This window comes from Phyllobates terribilis, unplaced genomic scaffold, assembly GCF_046119375.1.
Source record: "Phyllobates terribilis strain yellow unplaced genomic scaffold, ASM4611937v1 Scaffold_332__1_contigs__length_2088354, whole genome shotgun sequence".
NCBI classification, from domain to species: domain Eukaryota; kingdom Metazoa; phylum Chordata; class Amphibia; order Anura; family Dendrobatidae; genus Phyllobates; species Phyllobates terribilis.
Genome location: NW_027363092.1, coordinates 597,278 through 612,574, shown reverse-complemented (window position 1 = coordinate 612,574; position 15,297 = coordinate 597,278). Strand labels below are relative to the sequence as shown.

Here is a 15,297-nt window from a genome sequence, read left to right as displayed (position 1 = left end):
CATTTTCACCTTGGCCACGGCCCCGTCCTCTGCACGCACCATCACCAGAACGTCCAGCTCCACGTCCCTTGCCCATTGTAAATGAAGTAAAATAGCTTACACTCGCACTATCACTGGCAAATGGGTAATAAAAAAGAGATTTGAACCGTGGAAGAGGAAAACCACAGTTCTATTTCTCTGGCCTACACCAGAATCTTTTAAACAGATATATTTGTGTCTGAACAGTCAGCGAAACACTGAAACTGTTTTTTTTTATGCAAAAAGGTGGATTACACCCAGATTTGAACCGTGGAAGAGGAAAACCACAGTTCTAGTTCTCTGGCATACACCAGAATGTTTTAAACAGATATATTTGTGTATGATCAGTCAGCGAGACACTGAAACAGTTTTTTTATGCAAAAAGGTGGATTAGACCCAGATTTGAACCATGGAAGAGGAAAACCACAGTTCTAGCTCTCTGGCCTACACCAGAATCTTTTAAACAGATATATTTGTGTCTGAACAGTCAGCGATAGAAAAAAATCGCTGCACTACCGTATACTGGTGCACAAGTAGGGGCCGAACCCGCTGATATATAGAGAAAAAGCCTCGGCACTCAAATATTCAAAGCGGTGAAATTTATTTGCAGTCCATACACATACAAAAACGTTTCGGTACTCTAAGGCCTCTAGGAATACGGTGTACCCTCAGGTACTCCGTTAGCGTGGCGCAGTGCAATTCCAAGTTGATGAGATGTCGCTGTTCTTTTTCCAAGTCGCGTCCCCTTGTCTCACCTGGAGGTGCCCTCAAAAAATCACTTGGTATGGTACTCTGTGCCAAAATAGATGTGGCTTCATCCGCGTTATAAGAGAAAGTGGAGGATGACATCTCCCGACAGTGTGCAAGCGGACCGGAATTCAATCACTATAGAAAAAAATCGCTGCACTACCGTATACTGGTGCACAAGTAGGGGCCGAACCCGCTGATATATAGAGAAAAAGCCTCGGCACTCAAATATTCAAAGCGGTGAAATTTATTTGCAGTCCATACACATACAAAAACGTTTCGGTCTTGGCGACCTTCATCAGTTTAACTGCAAAGATGTAAAACAGTGTAACTATATTGTCATAACAGTTTATACATATATACAATGTTACATATAAACTTGATTCAGGGAATGTAACGTGGGAGGGGAGACAAGACAAGGATAAGACAACTGGAGAGAGAGGGTGGGGGAGGGGGAAGGGCCTGAAGGGGAGAGCGGATGACTAGCAGTACCAACTTAGAAATAAAGTATGGGGACCTACCAATAGTAGTATATAGTGGAATTTGCAAAAAGATAAGTCCAACTGGGACCAATACGATGGGGACCACCTGAGGATATACATAAAGGATGAGCACACACTGTCTAGTTCCCAAAATGGAGGGAAGGGAGGGACCAAATATGCTCAGAGGATTACCTTATACAGAGGGACTGGATGCAGACCAGAAGGGCTCCACAACGCGGTATCCACCGCTCGTTGTTGTGGCCTGAAATGGGAAGGGGTCCTTTATATAGGGGGGCGACTATCCCCTGATCAACCGCAGAGAGCGGAGCCAGGAAATGAGGAACAGGAAGTGGGGTGACGTCACCGGAAGTGACGTTGAACTTGGACGCTTGCGTTCCAACGATACAGTGTTTGCGTTCCAGCAAACAGGAAGGGGTGGGCGGCGCTCTGGGGATGCGAGCAGGGTACGAGGAAGGAGGAGAAGAGGCAGAGGAGAGGACCAGGGAAGAAACATCTGCAAATACAAAAAATAAGAGTCAGCATAATCAAGTATTATACATGAGTTATCAAACCATATATAAGGCAGTATGATGTCTAGGGCTTGGTTGATTACAGAATATGAGAACATGAAGCTATTATGGTGTCAACAGAATGGACATAATAATTAGACCGAATGATTAAAGGTATCATCACTCAAAGAGGCACAGTAATCAGTATACATAATATAATATATCCTTCTACAAGTGTACATACATATGTGCTTAATAAATACATTTATAACCATAGATCTGAGGTATTGGGGCTCTAATAGGAGGTGTATGAAGCCCCTGTGTCCTTCAGCACCACACTTCTTATTTAGGTGAAAGAGAGGAGATCGTAATCTCTGTTAAGTCCTTTAGGGGAAAGGGATTCAAGTTTATGGATCCAATAGGCTTCCGTCTGTTTGAGAAGGTGGATCCGATCACCTCCACGTCGTGGCTGTTGGACCTGTTCCAGAACCTGAAACCTCAGTTGGGAAATATTGTGTCCATTGTAGATAAAGTGGTGGGGAATGGGTAGTAGTAGATTTTTACAGCGTATCGTGGATTTGTGTTTTGAGATTCTGTCCCTGATGGGTTGTGTGGTCTCTCCTATGTAAATCATGCCACATGGGCACTTAATCAGGTAAACCACATAGGAGCTTTCACAAGTATAGTAGCCCTTGATAGCGTATTGCTTGCCCGTCTGAGGATGATAGACTGTACTGCCTTTCATGACGTTACTACATTGTCTGCACTGGAGACATGGGAAAGTTCCCATTTTGGGATTCTGGAGAAATTTTTGACTATGTCCCCGTTTAGTGCTGCCAATGTCTGCTCGTACTAGGGAGTCCCTCAGATTTCGGGCCCACTTGAAACATGGCATGAATGGTTTCTGGAAGCTGGTGATAGAAGGGTAAGCAGTGCTTAGGATGTTCCAGTGTTTGCGGATTATTTTGTGAAGAGTATAGGCAAATGGGTGATAGGTGTGAATGAAAGGGATGCGCTCAGAATTATCGGAGCGGTGTCCATTTCGACCCGTATGTTGAGGCTGTAAGGTGGATTGAGGGTAGCCTCTTGCTATGAATTTAGAGCCCATCTCTTGCAACCTTTGTTGTCGAATGACAGGGTCTGACACTATTCCTTCAACCCTCTTAAACTGTGATTGGGGAATGGATTTTTTAATATGTGTTGGGTGGTTACTCGAATAATGTAGCAGTCCGTTACGGTCGGTAGATTTAGTGAACAGATCAGTAGTGAGCTGTCCATTATTGTCTTTGATGACCAACGTGTCCAGGAAGCTCACTCTCTGAAGGTCATACGTCATGGTGAAACCCAAGTCTGGCCAAGCAGAGTTGAGGTGGTTATAGAAGGTATCAAGTGTTTCTGGGGGACCATCCCAAATGCAGAAGATATCATCAATGAATCTTTTCCAGAGCAAAGAGTGCATTTGGAAAAGCGGATGGGTATACTCTACAAGTCTCTCAAAGGCTGCCATGAAGCAATTAGCATACGGAGGCGCTACATTTGAACCCATTGCGGTGCCTTTGATCTGCAAATAGTATTTATCCTGAAACAAAAAATAGTTCTTAGTGAGGACTATGGTGAGTAGGTCAATTGTGAGCTCAATAATCCGAGGGTCAATGTCTGATTCCACTAGGAGGGTCTTCACAGCGTGAATGCCCTGATCATGTGGTATTGAGGTGTAGAGGCTCTTAACATCAAATGAAATAAGTAGAGCGGTTGTGGGGACTTGTCCTAAATCGGAAAGTGTTTTGAGGAAAGCTCCTGTGTCTAAAAGGAAAGATGGGCTTCTCTGAATCAGTGGTGTGATTATTTTCTCTAGAAATCTTGATAATGGAGAAAAAATGGAGTCAGTTGAAGCCACTATAGGTCGCCCAGGGGGATTTGTTAGATTTTTATGTATTTTGGGTAGTATATAAAATACCGGAATGATGGGATGTGCCCTGTTGAGGAATTCCCCAGTTTTGATGTCAATGGTACCCGCTATAGTATGTCGGTTGACCATGGTCCTAATCAGATTACTAAACTGACTGGTGGGGTCCTGTGAAAGTTGAAGATAGGTGGTAGTGTCGCTCAGCTGGCGCTCTATCTCACGGATATATTGGTCCTTATCCATAATCACTATGGCACCCCCTTTATCTGCCGGTTTTATGACCAAATCCTTATCATCTTTTAGGCTATTCAACGCTTGTTGGTCTAATGCTGATAAATTGGGCTCGTAATGGAGTTTCCCTTTGTCAACCCTAGAACGTAGATCCCTAAATGCTGTGTCGACAACTCCAATGAAGGTTTCCAGGGCGTGAGACCCATGAGGAGGTCTGTAAGTACTCTTATTGGCTAAACCCAAGCTCTTAGCCGTGATCAATACGTCGGGGTTAGTTAATGGGGTGCTTAGGTCCCGTGTAGGTGGCAATTGAGTCTCTGAAAAATGTGTTTTAAGTCTCAGGGTGCGGTAGAAGCGTATATTTGTGTCTGAACAGTCAGCGAGACACTCAAACTGTTTTTTTTTTTGGAAAAAGGGCAAAAAAGTGGATAATACATTGATTTGAACCGTGGAACTGCAAAACCACAGTTCTAGTTCTCTAGCCTAACCAGACTCTTTTAAACAGATATATTTGTGTCTGAACACTCACAGACACTCAATTTTTTTTTTTTTTTTTTTGGGGGGGGGGGAATACCAAAAGGTTAATAAGACTGGTATTTCTACAGTCTGACTAAGGGGAAAAAAAAAAAAAGAGGATTGAGATGAAAAAAAAAAGGATTTTTCCTGGCCCCTGAGACCTGGGGCTAAGTCTAGCAATTTGACAATGGCACACAGGACTATAATGCAGTGTTTGTTGGTATAACCACTGCGTTTCCTATACTGCCTGCCTGCCTGCTTGCCTGATATCTGGGATGGAGAAGGACTGTTTGTTTGATTTTGCAGGTTTAGAGACCCTACACTACCTATTTCGCAGTACCATTCTCTCCCTAGCTCAGCAGCATTCTCCCTACACTGTGTCCAAGATAGCGGCGCCCGGTTTTAAATAATCGAGGTGACACTGTGCGGCCAGCCAATCACTGTAATGCCCACAACTAACATGGCTGTGGCATTACAGTGACTGGCTGGCAATCCCTGCATGTTCATTGGCTCTGTAAAGAGCGCCAAACGTTCAGGGCGGAGACCCAAGCTCCCGCCTGAGTAACCCGAAAATGCTCAGTGCTCGCCGAACATTCCGAGTAGTGAGATGATCGGGCGAGTACTGAGCAGTGTCGAGCATGCTCGCTCAACACCAGCTAGCACCACTGCTAGATGCGGACTATATGTGATTACAGGATAGCACCTAACTACATGAGGTTACTGGCTAGCATCACTCATAGAGGCAGAATACATGGGGTTACTGGATATAACCACTCCTAGAGGCAGAACACATGGGGTTAATGGCTAGGTTCACCCCAAGAGGCATAATACATGTGGTTACTGGCTTGCACCATTCATGGAAGAACACATGGGGTTACTGGCTAGCATCACTCCTACAGGCAGAATACATGTGGTTACTGGCTAGCACCACTCCTAGAGGCAGAAGACATGGGGTTATAGGATAACACCACTCCTAGAGGAAGCATACATGGGGTTACTGGCTAGCACCACTCCTAGATGCAGACAACATGAGGTTACTGGCTATCACTACTCCTGGTGGCAGAATACATGGGGTTACTGGCTATCACCACTCCTAGAGGCAGAATACATGGGGTTACTGGAAAGCACCACTCCTAGAGGCAGAACACATGGGGTTAATGGCTAGCTTCACTCCAAGAGGCAAAATACATGTGGTTACTGGCTTGCACCACTCCTAGAGGCAGAAGACATGGGGTTACTGGCTAGCACCACTCCTAGATGCAGACTACATGAGGTAACTGCGGAACACCACTCCTAGGGGCAGCATAGATGGGGTTACTGGCTACGACCACTACTAGAGGTACACAATGTGCGCTTACTAGCTAGCATTACTCCTAGAGGCAGAATACATGTGAATAATGGCTAGCACCACTCCTAGAGGCAAGAGACATGGGGATACTGGCTAGGACCACTCCTAGAGGCAGAATACATGGGGGTACTGGCTAGCATCACTCCTAAATGCAGAGTACTTGTGGTTACTGGCTAGCACCACTCCTAAAGGCAGAATACATGGGGTTACTGACTAGCACCACTCCTAGATGCAGACTAAATGTGGTTATTGGCTAGCACCACTCCTAGATGCTGAAGACGGGAGGATACTGGCAAGCAACACTACTAGAGCAAGAATACATGAGGTTACTGGCTAGCATCACTCCTAGAGGCAGAAGACGTGCGTTTACTGGCTAGCACCACTCCTAGAGGCAGAAGACATGGGGTTACTGGCTATCATCACTCCTAGAGGCAGAAGACGTGCGCATATTGGCTAGCACCACTCGTAGAGGCAGAAGACATGAGGTTACTGGCTAGTGCCATTCCTAGAGGCAGAAGACATGGGGTTACTGGCTAGCATCCCTCCAGAGGCAGAAGACATGGCTTTACTGGCACGCACCACTCCTAGATGCAGACTACATGTGGTAACTGGCTAGCTGTTAGAACCCTCCTGTTAGTATCTTGTGCTTTGCTGTCACGTGACCAGCTGCCTATATATTCCAGCTCCACCCTTCTGGCTTTGCTGGACTTCAGTGTTTTTTGCCTATCTCTCTAGCCAGGTTCTTCGGTGCCTATCTCGGTCTAGTTTGCTTGGTCCTCTGGGACCTCTAGTACTTTTTGTCAGTTTGTCTTTTTGCTCTGCAACAACTTCTTGTAGTAGGTGTCCCTTTTTGTCCCAGTCCTTAGTTCTTTTAGGGACCCCTCCCTTTATTCTATAGGTCTCCATTCAGACTAGCCGAGGATGAAGGTGGGTCTGTTCACAAGAAACAGGCTGCCCGCTACATCGTAGGGATTCAGCTTAGTCTTACTGTAGGGACAGCTTTTCCTATTCTTTCCTTAGTTTATGTTGCCGATCATAACAGTAAGTCCAGCCCCAAAAAACTGAAAGGGAAGAAATTCGGGGATCAGTATGGTTTCCATCCAGGATTTGGCTAAACGCCTGCAGGGATTGTCTCTGGAGGTGGCCGAGCTTCAGCAACACGTGAGCAGCAGTCCTGGAGCGCATTTTGTGGAACTGAAGGTAGGACTGCCTGATATTTTTTATGGTAAACAGCAAGATTTTTTTTCCGTTAAAAATGCTTGTTTGTTATATTTTCGTTTGAGACCGAGGTCCTCTGGGAATGAATCACAGCACATTGGTTTTATTATGTCACTTTTGCGCAAAGAACCACAGGGGTGGGCCTTTTCTCTCCAACCTAATGATCCGTGTTTAAGTTCTGTTGAGGAATTTTTTTCTGCTAAGGGGCTATTATATGACGATCCTGATAGAATCTCATCTGCTGAATGAGAACTTAGAAGTTTGAATCAGGGGTCAGATGATGTTGAAATTTATTGCACACACTTCAGGAGATGGGCTTCAGAAGTTAAGTGGAATGATTCGGCGCTGAAAAGTTTATTTCTTGCTGGTCTGAGTGAAAAGGTTAAGGATTTGCTAATTGCATTCCCTGCACCTGAGACTCTGCAAGAAGCTATGCAGTTAGCTGTTCGTGTGGACAGGAGAATAAGGTCCAGGGTCAATGATTTAAAAACTCCTGTAACTTTGGGTCCTAGTTTCCAGAAAATCTGCTCTGACAGCGGAGAACTAATGGAGGTTGGGGCGATGTCACTCCGCTCTCAAGAAAGAGATCGGAGATTCACCGAAGGTTTGTGTCTTTATTGTGGTAAAGCTGATCATTTGATTAAGTATTGTGAGCGACGTTTAAGTAAAGAAAAAAAAAGGTCAGTTACGCCCATATAGCTTGTTTACGCTCTGAAGGAGTGTTCCTTTCTGGGTGTACTACTCTGCAGGGAGATTTGATTGAATATCAGGTATTTGTGGATTGTGGTTCAACACTTAATGTGATTGATAAAGGGTTTTTGGAAAAACTTAAATTGAAATCCAAACCTTTGTCATCTCCTATTTCTGTTGTTGCAATTGATAACACTCCTTTGAAATGTATTACTCACAAAACTGCTGCATTTCCTCTCACTATCAATGGTGTTCACCAAGATATTTTGGATTTGGTTGTTTTGGATAATTTGCCCTCTCCAGTTGTTCTAGGATTGCCTTGGTTAAAACTGCACAATCCTTTGTTGGGCTGGTCTACTAATGTGATTAAGTCTTGGAGTCCGAAGTGCTATGATAAATGTTGTAATGGTCGCATTGCGGCTGTGGAAAAAGGGGAAGTACCAGTACCAATTCAAGATTTTTGGAGTTTTTCTTTCGAAGGAGGAGTCGCAAGTTTTACCTCCTCACAGGGATTATGATTGCGCCATTGAGTTTGTTCCAGGTGCTACTCTTCCCAAAAGTCGCTTATTTAATCTTACTATCCCTGGTCGTATTAGACCTTCTAGAGTCGCCTGTGGCAGTCAGATTCTTCTTTGTTAAAAAAAAGGACGGCAGTTTATGTCCATGTCTGGTTTTTGTGAAATTAATAAGATTACCGTACGTAATTCCTACCCATTGCCGTTAATTCCTGACTTGTTTAACCAGTTAGTGGGGGCCAAGTGGTTCTCAAAAATTGATCTCCGAGGGGCATACAATTTGTTACGTGTGAAGGAGGGTGATGAATGGAAAACTGCTTTTAACACTCCGGTAGGTCATTTTGAGAATCTGGTGATGCCGTTTGGTCTTACCAATGCACCTGCATTTTTTCAGAACCTTATTAATGACATCCTGAGACCTTTGATTGGTAAGAATGTAGTTGCGTATTTGGATGACATTTTGATTTATTCACCAGATTTAGAGTCCCATTGGCAGAGTGTGTGTGAAGTTTTGCAGTTATTGAGTGATAATTCACTCTTTGCTAAGCTGGAGAAATGTGAGTTCGCTGTGCAGAAAATTAGTTTTTTGGGCTACATTGTCTCCAGCGAGGGCTTTGAGATGGCCCTGTGGAGGTTCAGGCTGTGCAGGAATGGCCTAGGCCTATTGGTTTGAAATCTATACAGAGGTTTTTGGGTTTTGCCAATTATTACAGGAAATTCATTAAGAATTTTTCAGTAATTGCTAAACCTCTAACCGATCTCACCAGGAAGGGTGCAAATACGACCCAGTGGACTACTGAAGCCATTGAAGCATTTGAGTATCTCAAAGAGAGGTTCAGTTCTGCCCCTATCCTTATACAGCCTGATGAGATCAAACCTTTTTTGGTCGAGGTCGATGCTTCATCAGTGGGGGTAGGAGCAGTTTTGTCTCAGGAGAACAAGGGTGGAGTACATCCTTGTGCCTTCTTTTCGAAAAAAATTCGGAAACCGAACTGAATTATGATGTTGGAAATCGGGAGTTGCTGGCTATTAAACTTGCGTTTGAACACTGGCGTCATTTTTTGGAAGATGCTAGATTTCCTATTCAGGTTTTCACAGGTCATAAGAATTTGATCTATCTGGATGCTGCCAAGAGCTTGAATGCCCGTCAAGCTAGGTGGGCACTTTTTTTTTCTCGGTTTCATTTTTCTGTTACCTATATCCCTGGTACTAAGAATGTTAAAGCCGATGCTTTATCTCGCAGCTTCTCCCCTACGGTCGGTGCCGAGGAGGAGGAGAGCATTTTGCAGAAAGGAGTTGTGGTGGCGGCATTGGACTCCGATTTGGAGAATGGGATTCTGAATGCTCAAGATGATGCTCCATCTAACACTCCCCATGGGAGGTTGTTCGTGCCTAGAGCCTTTAGGAGAGATTTGTATGTGGAGTGCCATGAGTCTTGGTTGGCTGGTCATCCAGGAGTTTCGGAGACCAAGAGACTTATCAGTCGCAGTTTTTGGTGGCCTGGATGGCAGAAGGAAGTCATCAAGTGGGTGCGTCAGTGTACTGTGTGTGCCAGGTCAAAGGCTTCACATACTCCTTCTGCGGGGTTGCTTTGCCTTCTGGAGGTTCCTAGTGCGCCTTGGATGCATCTCTCTATGGATTTTATTACTGATCTTCCTGTGTCTGAGGGTTTTACTGTCATCTGGGTGGTCGTAGACCGTTTTAGTAAGATTTGGTGTCATTTGGTTCCATTCATTAAATTGCCCTGTGCCAAGACACTCGCTAAGGCGTTTGTTAAGGAGATTGTCAAGCTCCATGGCGTTCCCACGGATATTGTTTCTGATAGAGGACCTCAGTTTGTGGCTCGCTTTTGGCTTGCTTTTTGTGACAGGTTGGGCGTTCATTTGTCATTTTCGTCTGGTTATCATACTGAGTCTAATGGACAGACTGAAAGAAAGAACCAGGATGTTGAACAGTTTTTGCGTTGTTTTGTGGCGGACAATCAAGAGGTGTGGTCTGAATTTCTGCCTCTCGCAGAATTTGCTCTTAACAATCATACATCCTCCTCTGCTGGGTGTTCTTATTTTTTTTGTTGCACTCGGAGACATCCGTCTTTTGGTTCGTTCTCCAAATTGGGGTCTGCGGTGCCGGAGGAGGAGAATTTTTCCGGTGATTTGGAGAGAGTTTGGACTAATGTACGTTGTAACCTGCAAGAGGCTAACAAGAAGTCCAAGAAGTATTTTGACAGGAAGCGTAAAGAGGTTTTGTTTACTGTGGGTGACATGGTTTGGTTGTCCTCGAAGAACTTGCGGTTGAGGATTCCCTCTAAAAAACTGGGTCCTAAGTTTGTGGGTCCATTTAAAGTGCTTCAGGTTGTTAACCCATCTGCTGTCAGGTTGGATGTCCCTACATCCTGGAAGATTAATTCTGTGTTTCATGTTTCCTTGTTGAAAAAAGCTGACGTTTCTAATAGGGACGCCACTGTCACAGTTCCTCCTGTGGTGGAAGACGGTGAATATGAAATTTCTCGTATTTTGAATTCAAGATGGCATAGAGGGATATTACAGTATCTTGTCTCCTGGAAGGGTTTCGGTCCCAAAGACAACTCCTGGGTAAGGACGGATGATGTCTCTGCTCCTAAGCTCGTTAAAGCTTTCCACAGGAGGTTTCCTAATAGGCCTGGGCCTGGAGGATCCGGAGGATCCTCATAGAAGAGGGGGTACTGTTAGAACCCTCCTGTTAGTTTTTGCTATCTTGTGTTTTGCGGTCACGTGACCAGCTGCCTATATATTCCAGCTCCACCCTTCTGGCTTTGCTGGACTTCAGTGTTTTTTTGCCTGTCTCTCTAGCCAGGTGCTTCAGTGCCTATCGCTGTCTAGTTTGCTTGGTCCTCTGGGACCTCTAGTACTTTTTGCCAGTTTGTCTTTTTGCTCTGCAACAACTTCTGTTAGGAGGTGTCCCTTTTTTGTCCCAGTCCTTAGTTCTTTTAGGGACCCCTCCCTTTAATCTATAGGTCTCCGTTCAGACTAGCCGAGGACGAAGGCGGGTCTGTTCACAAGGAACAGGCTGCCCGCTACATCGTAGGGATTCAGCATAGTCTTACTGTAGGGACAGCTTTTCCCATTCTTTCCTATGTTGCAGATCATAACACTAGCACCACTCCTAGATGCAGACTACATGTGGTAACTGGCTAGCAACACTCCTAGATGCAGCATACAAGGGGTTACTGGCAAACATCAATACTAGAAATAGAAGTCGTGCGGTTACTGGCTAGCACCAATCCACCAATCCTGGAGTCCGGACCTGAGCAGCGGCAGCAGGCAAGGAGGGAAGTGAGTATTGGATTTTTTTTTTTATGTATGGAGGCATGGGGCATAATATTAGGGGTGACATCCTGCATGTGGCATTATATGGGGGGGTGACATCCTGAGTGGGGCATTATATGGGGGGGTGACATCCTGAATGGGGCATTATATGGGGGGGTGACATCCTGCATTGGGCATTATATGGGGGGGTGACATCCTGAATGGGGCACTATATGGGGGGGGGTGACATCCTGAATGGGGCATTATATGGGGGGGTGACGTGCTGCATGGGGCATTATATGGGGGGGTGACATCCTGCATGGGGCATTATATGGGGGGGTGACATGCTGCATGGGGCATTATATGGGGGGGTGACATGCTGCATGGGGCATTATATGGGGGGTGACATCCAGCATGGGTCATTATATGGGGGGGTGACATCCTGCATGGGGCATTATATGGGGGGGTGACATACATAATGGGGCATTAAATGGGGGTGGGTGACATGCTGCATGGGGCATTATATGGGGGGTGACATCCCGAATGGGGCATTATAAAGACAGGAGAGTGATATCCTGCATGGGTCATTATATGGGGGGGGTGACATCCTGAATGGGGCATTATATGGGGGGGTGACATGCTGCATGGGGCATTATATGGGGGGTGACATCCTGCATGGGGGGTGACATCCAGCATGGGGCATTATATGGGGGGGTGACATCCTGCATGGGGCATTATATGGGGGGGTGACATGCTGCATGGGGCATTATATGGGGGGGTGACATCCTGCATGATGCATTATATGGGGGGTGACATCCAGCATGGGGCATTATATGGGGGGTGACATGCTGCATGGGGCATTATATGGGGGGGTGACATGCTGCATGGGGCATTATATGAGGGGTGACATCCAGCATGGGGCATTATATGGGGGGGTGACATCCTGAATGGGGCATTATAAAGACAGGGGAGTGATATCCTGCATGGGTCATTATATGGGGGGGTGACATCCTGAATGGGGCATTATATGGGGGGGTGACATGCTGCATGGGGCATTATATGGGGGGTGACATCCAGCATGGGGCATTATATGGGGGGGTGACGTGCTGCATGGGGTATTATAAAGACAGGGGAGTGATATCCTGCATGTGTCATTATATGGGGGGGGTGACATCCTGAATGGGGCATTATATGGGGGGGTGACATCCTGAATGGGGCATTATAAAGACAGGGGAGTGATATCCTGCATGTGTCATTATATGGGGGGGGGGAGGTGACATCCTGAATGGGACATTATATGGGGGGTGACATCCTGAATGGGGCATTATAAAGACAGGGGAGTGATATCCTGCATGTGTCATTATATGGGGGGGTGACATCCTGAATGGGGCATTATATGGGGGGTGACATCCTGAATGGGGCATTATAAAGACAGGGGAGTGATATCTTGCATGGGGCATTATATGGTGGGAGAAAGGGAAATCCTGCATGGGGCATAATAAGGGGGGAACAGCCTGCATAGGGCATTATAAGGGGGAAACAGCCTGCCTATTGAGGACCTATGCTGCCTATTGGGGACATTTACCTGCCTATTGGGGACATTTACCTGCCTATTGGGGACCTATGCTGCCTATTGGGTACATTTACCTGCCTATTGGGGACCTATACTGCCTATTGGGGATATTTACCTGCCTATTGGGGACATTTACCTGCCTATTGGGGATATTTACCTGCCTATTGAGGACCTATGCTGCCTATTGGGGACATTTACCTGCCTATTGAGGACCTATGCTGCCTATTAGGTACAGTTACCTACCTATTGAAATACCGGTTGATTTAACTTTACTTGTTCTTCATTTTAAATATTGTATTTGTTCCTGTATTGTTTTTTTTACTACAAAATAAGATATGTGCAGTGTGCATAGTAATTTGTTCATAGTTTTTTTTAAAAACTATATTCCGGCCCTCCAATGGTCTGAGGGACCGTGAACTGGCCCCCTGTTTAAAAAGTTTGAGGACCCCTGGAGTGGAGGATGGCTGGGTGATGGACACCCCATGCAAACACGGCTACGGCGCTAACAAGGAGGAGGTGGAGTAATGTTTTGGGCTGGAATCATGGGGAGAGAGATTGTCGGCCCTTTTAGGATTGCTGAAGGGGTAAAGATGAACTCCATAATGTGTTGAGTTTCTCAAACAGCACTTCATGCCATGGTTCAAGAAGAAGAACTGTGCATTCCGCAGCAAGATCATTTTCATGCTTGATAATGCCCCGTCTCATGCTGCACATAACACATCTGCATCTCTGGCTGCTATGGGCATAAAAGGGGACAAACTTATGGTGTGGCCCCCATGCTCCCCTGACCTCAACCCCATTGAGAACCTCTGGAGCATCATCAAAAGGAGTGTCTATGATGGTGGGAGGCAGTTCACATCTAAGCAACAGCTCTGGGAGGGTATTCTGTCCTCATGCAAAACAATTGAAGCAGAAACCATCCAAAACCTGACAAATTCAATGGACGAGAGAGTTCAGAAGCTCCTTTCGAACAAGCGGTCCTATGTGAAAATGTAACATCACCTAGAATAAAGTTTTGAGTTGAAAACTGTTTGATTTCAGTTTGTAATAACCTGCTAATGCTTATAATTTCAAAAATGACCATTTTTTTGTTCATTATTAAAATGAAAAGGTTGAAAACGCTGCTGTGCATAATAATTTGGAACATGCATTTTGAGAGCAGTTTGAGTTTTTTATTTTTTTAAAAATATACGGTTATCATAGGCAGTTTGTACAAAAACCTTTCAATTGTACTCTAATAGTTATTTGACTGGAAAATTACAATGACTGCAATTCATATAGGTAATTTGGGAAAATCTGAGAAAATATTATTTGCATAATAATTTGGAACACAGTGTACATGGGGTTAATGGCTAACACCACTACTAGAGAAAGAAGTTGTGCGGTTACTGGTTAGCACCACTCCAAAAGGCAGAAGACATAGGGATACTGGCTAGCATCACTCCTAGGGGCAGAATACATAGGGTTACTGGCTAGCACCACTCCTAAATGCAGAGTACTTGTGGTTACTGGCTAGCACCACTCCTAGAGGCAGAATATATGGGGTTACTGGCTAGCACCACTCCTAGATTCAGACTACATGAGGTTACTGGCAAGCATCTCTACTAGAGGCAGAATACGTGCGGTTACTGGCAAGCACCACTCCTAGATGCGGACTATATGAGTTTACTGGATAGCATCACTCCTAGTGGCAGAAGACATGGGGTTACTGGCTAGCATAACTCCTAGTGGCAGAAGACGTGCGCTTACTGGCTAGCACCACTCCTAGAGGCAGAAGACATGAGGTTACTGGCTAGTGCCACTCCTAGAGGCAGAGTACATGTAGTTACTGACTAGCACCACTCTTAGAGGCAGCATGCATTGGGTCACTGGCTAGCACCACTCCTAGAGGTAGAACAAGTGTGGTTACTGGCTAGCACCACTCCTAAAAGCAGAAGACATGGGGTTACTGTCTAGCACCACTCCAAGAGGCAGAGTACATGGGGTTAGTGGCTAGCATAACTCCTAGATGCAGACTACATGACGTTACTGGCTAGCACCACCCCTAGTGGCAGAAAACATGGGGTGACTCACTAGCATCACTCCTGAAGGCAGAGGACATGGGGTTACTGGCTAGCATCACTCCTAGAAGCAGAAGACATGAGGTCACTGGCTAGTGCCCTTCCTAGAGGCAGAGTACATGTGGTTACTGGTTAGCACCACTGCTAGGGGCAGAAGACATTGGTTTACTGAGTAGCACCACTGCTAGATGCAGACTACA

The 15,297-nt window shown here is 45.5% G+C and overlaps 1 protein-coding gene across 1 annotated transcript; it reads right to left on the bottom strand.

Annotated features, from left to right (window-relative positions):
• Positions 1–600: 600 nt before the first annotated feature.
• Positions 601–3,235, bottom strand: LOC141221673 (uncharacterized). Its single transcript, XM_073666563.1, has 3 exons — positions 1,440–3,235; positions 1,287–1,353; positions 601–1,072 (listed from the first exon to the last, which is right to left on the bottom strand). The coding sequence occupies exon 1, from the start codon at positions 3,213–3,215 to the stop codon at positions 2,103–2,105; it is 1,113 nt and encodes a 370-aa protein (XP_073522664.1). The 5' UTR covers positions 3,216–3,235; the 3' UTR covers positions 601–1,072; positions 1,287–1,353; positions 1,440–2,102.
• Positions 3,236–15,297: the final 12,062 nt, after the last annotated feature.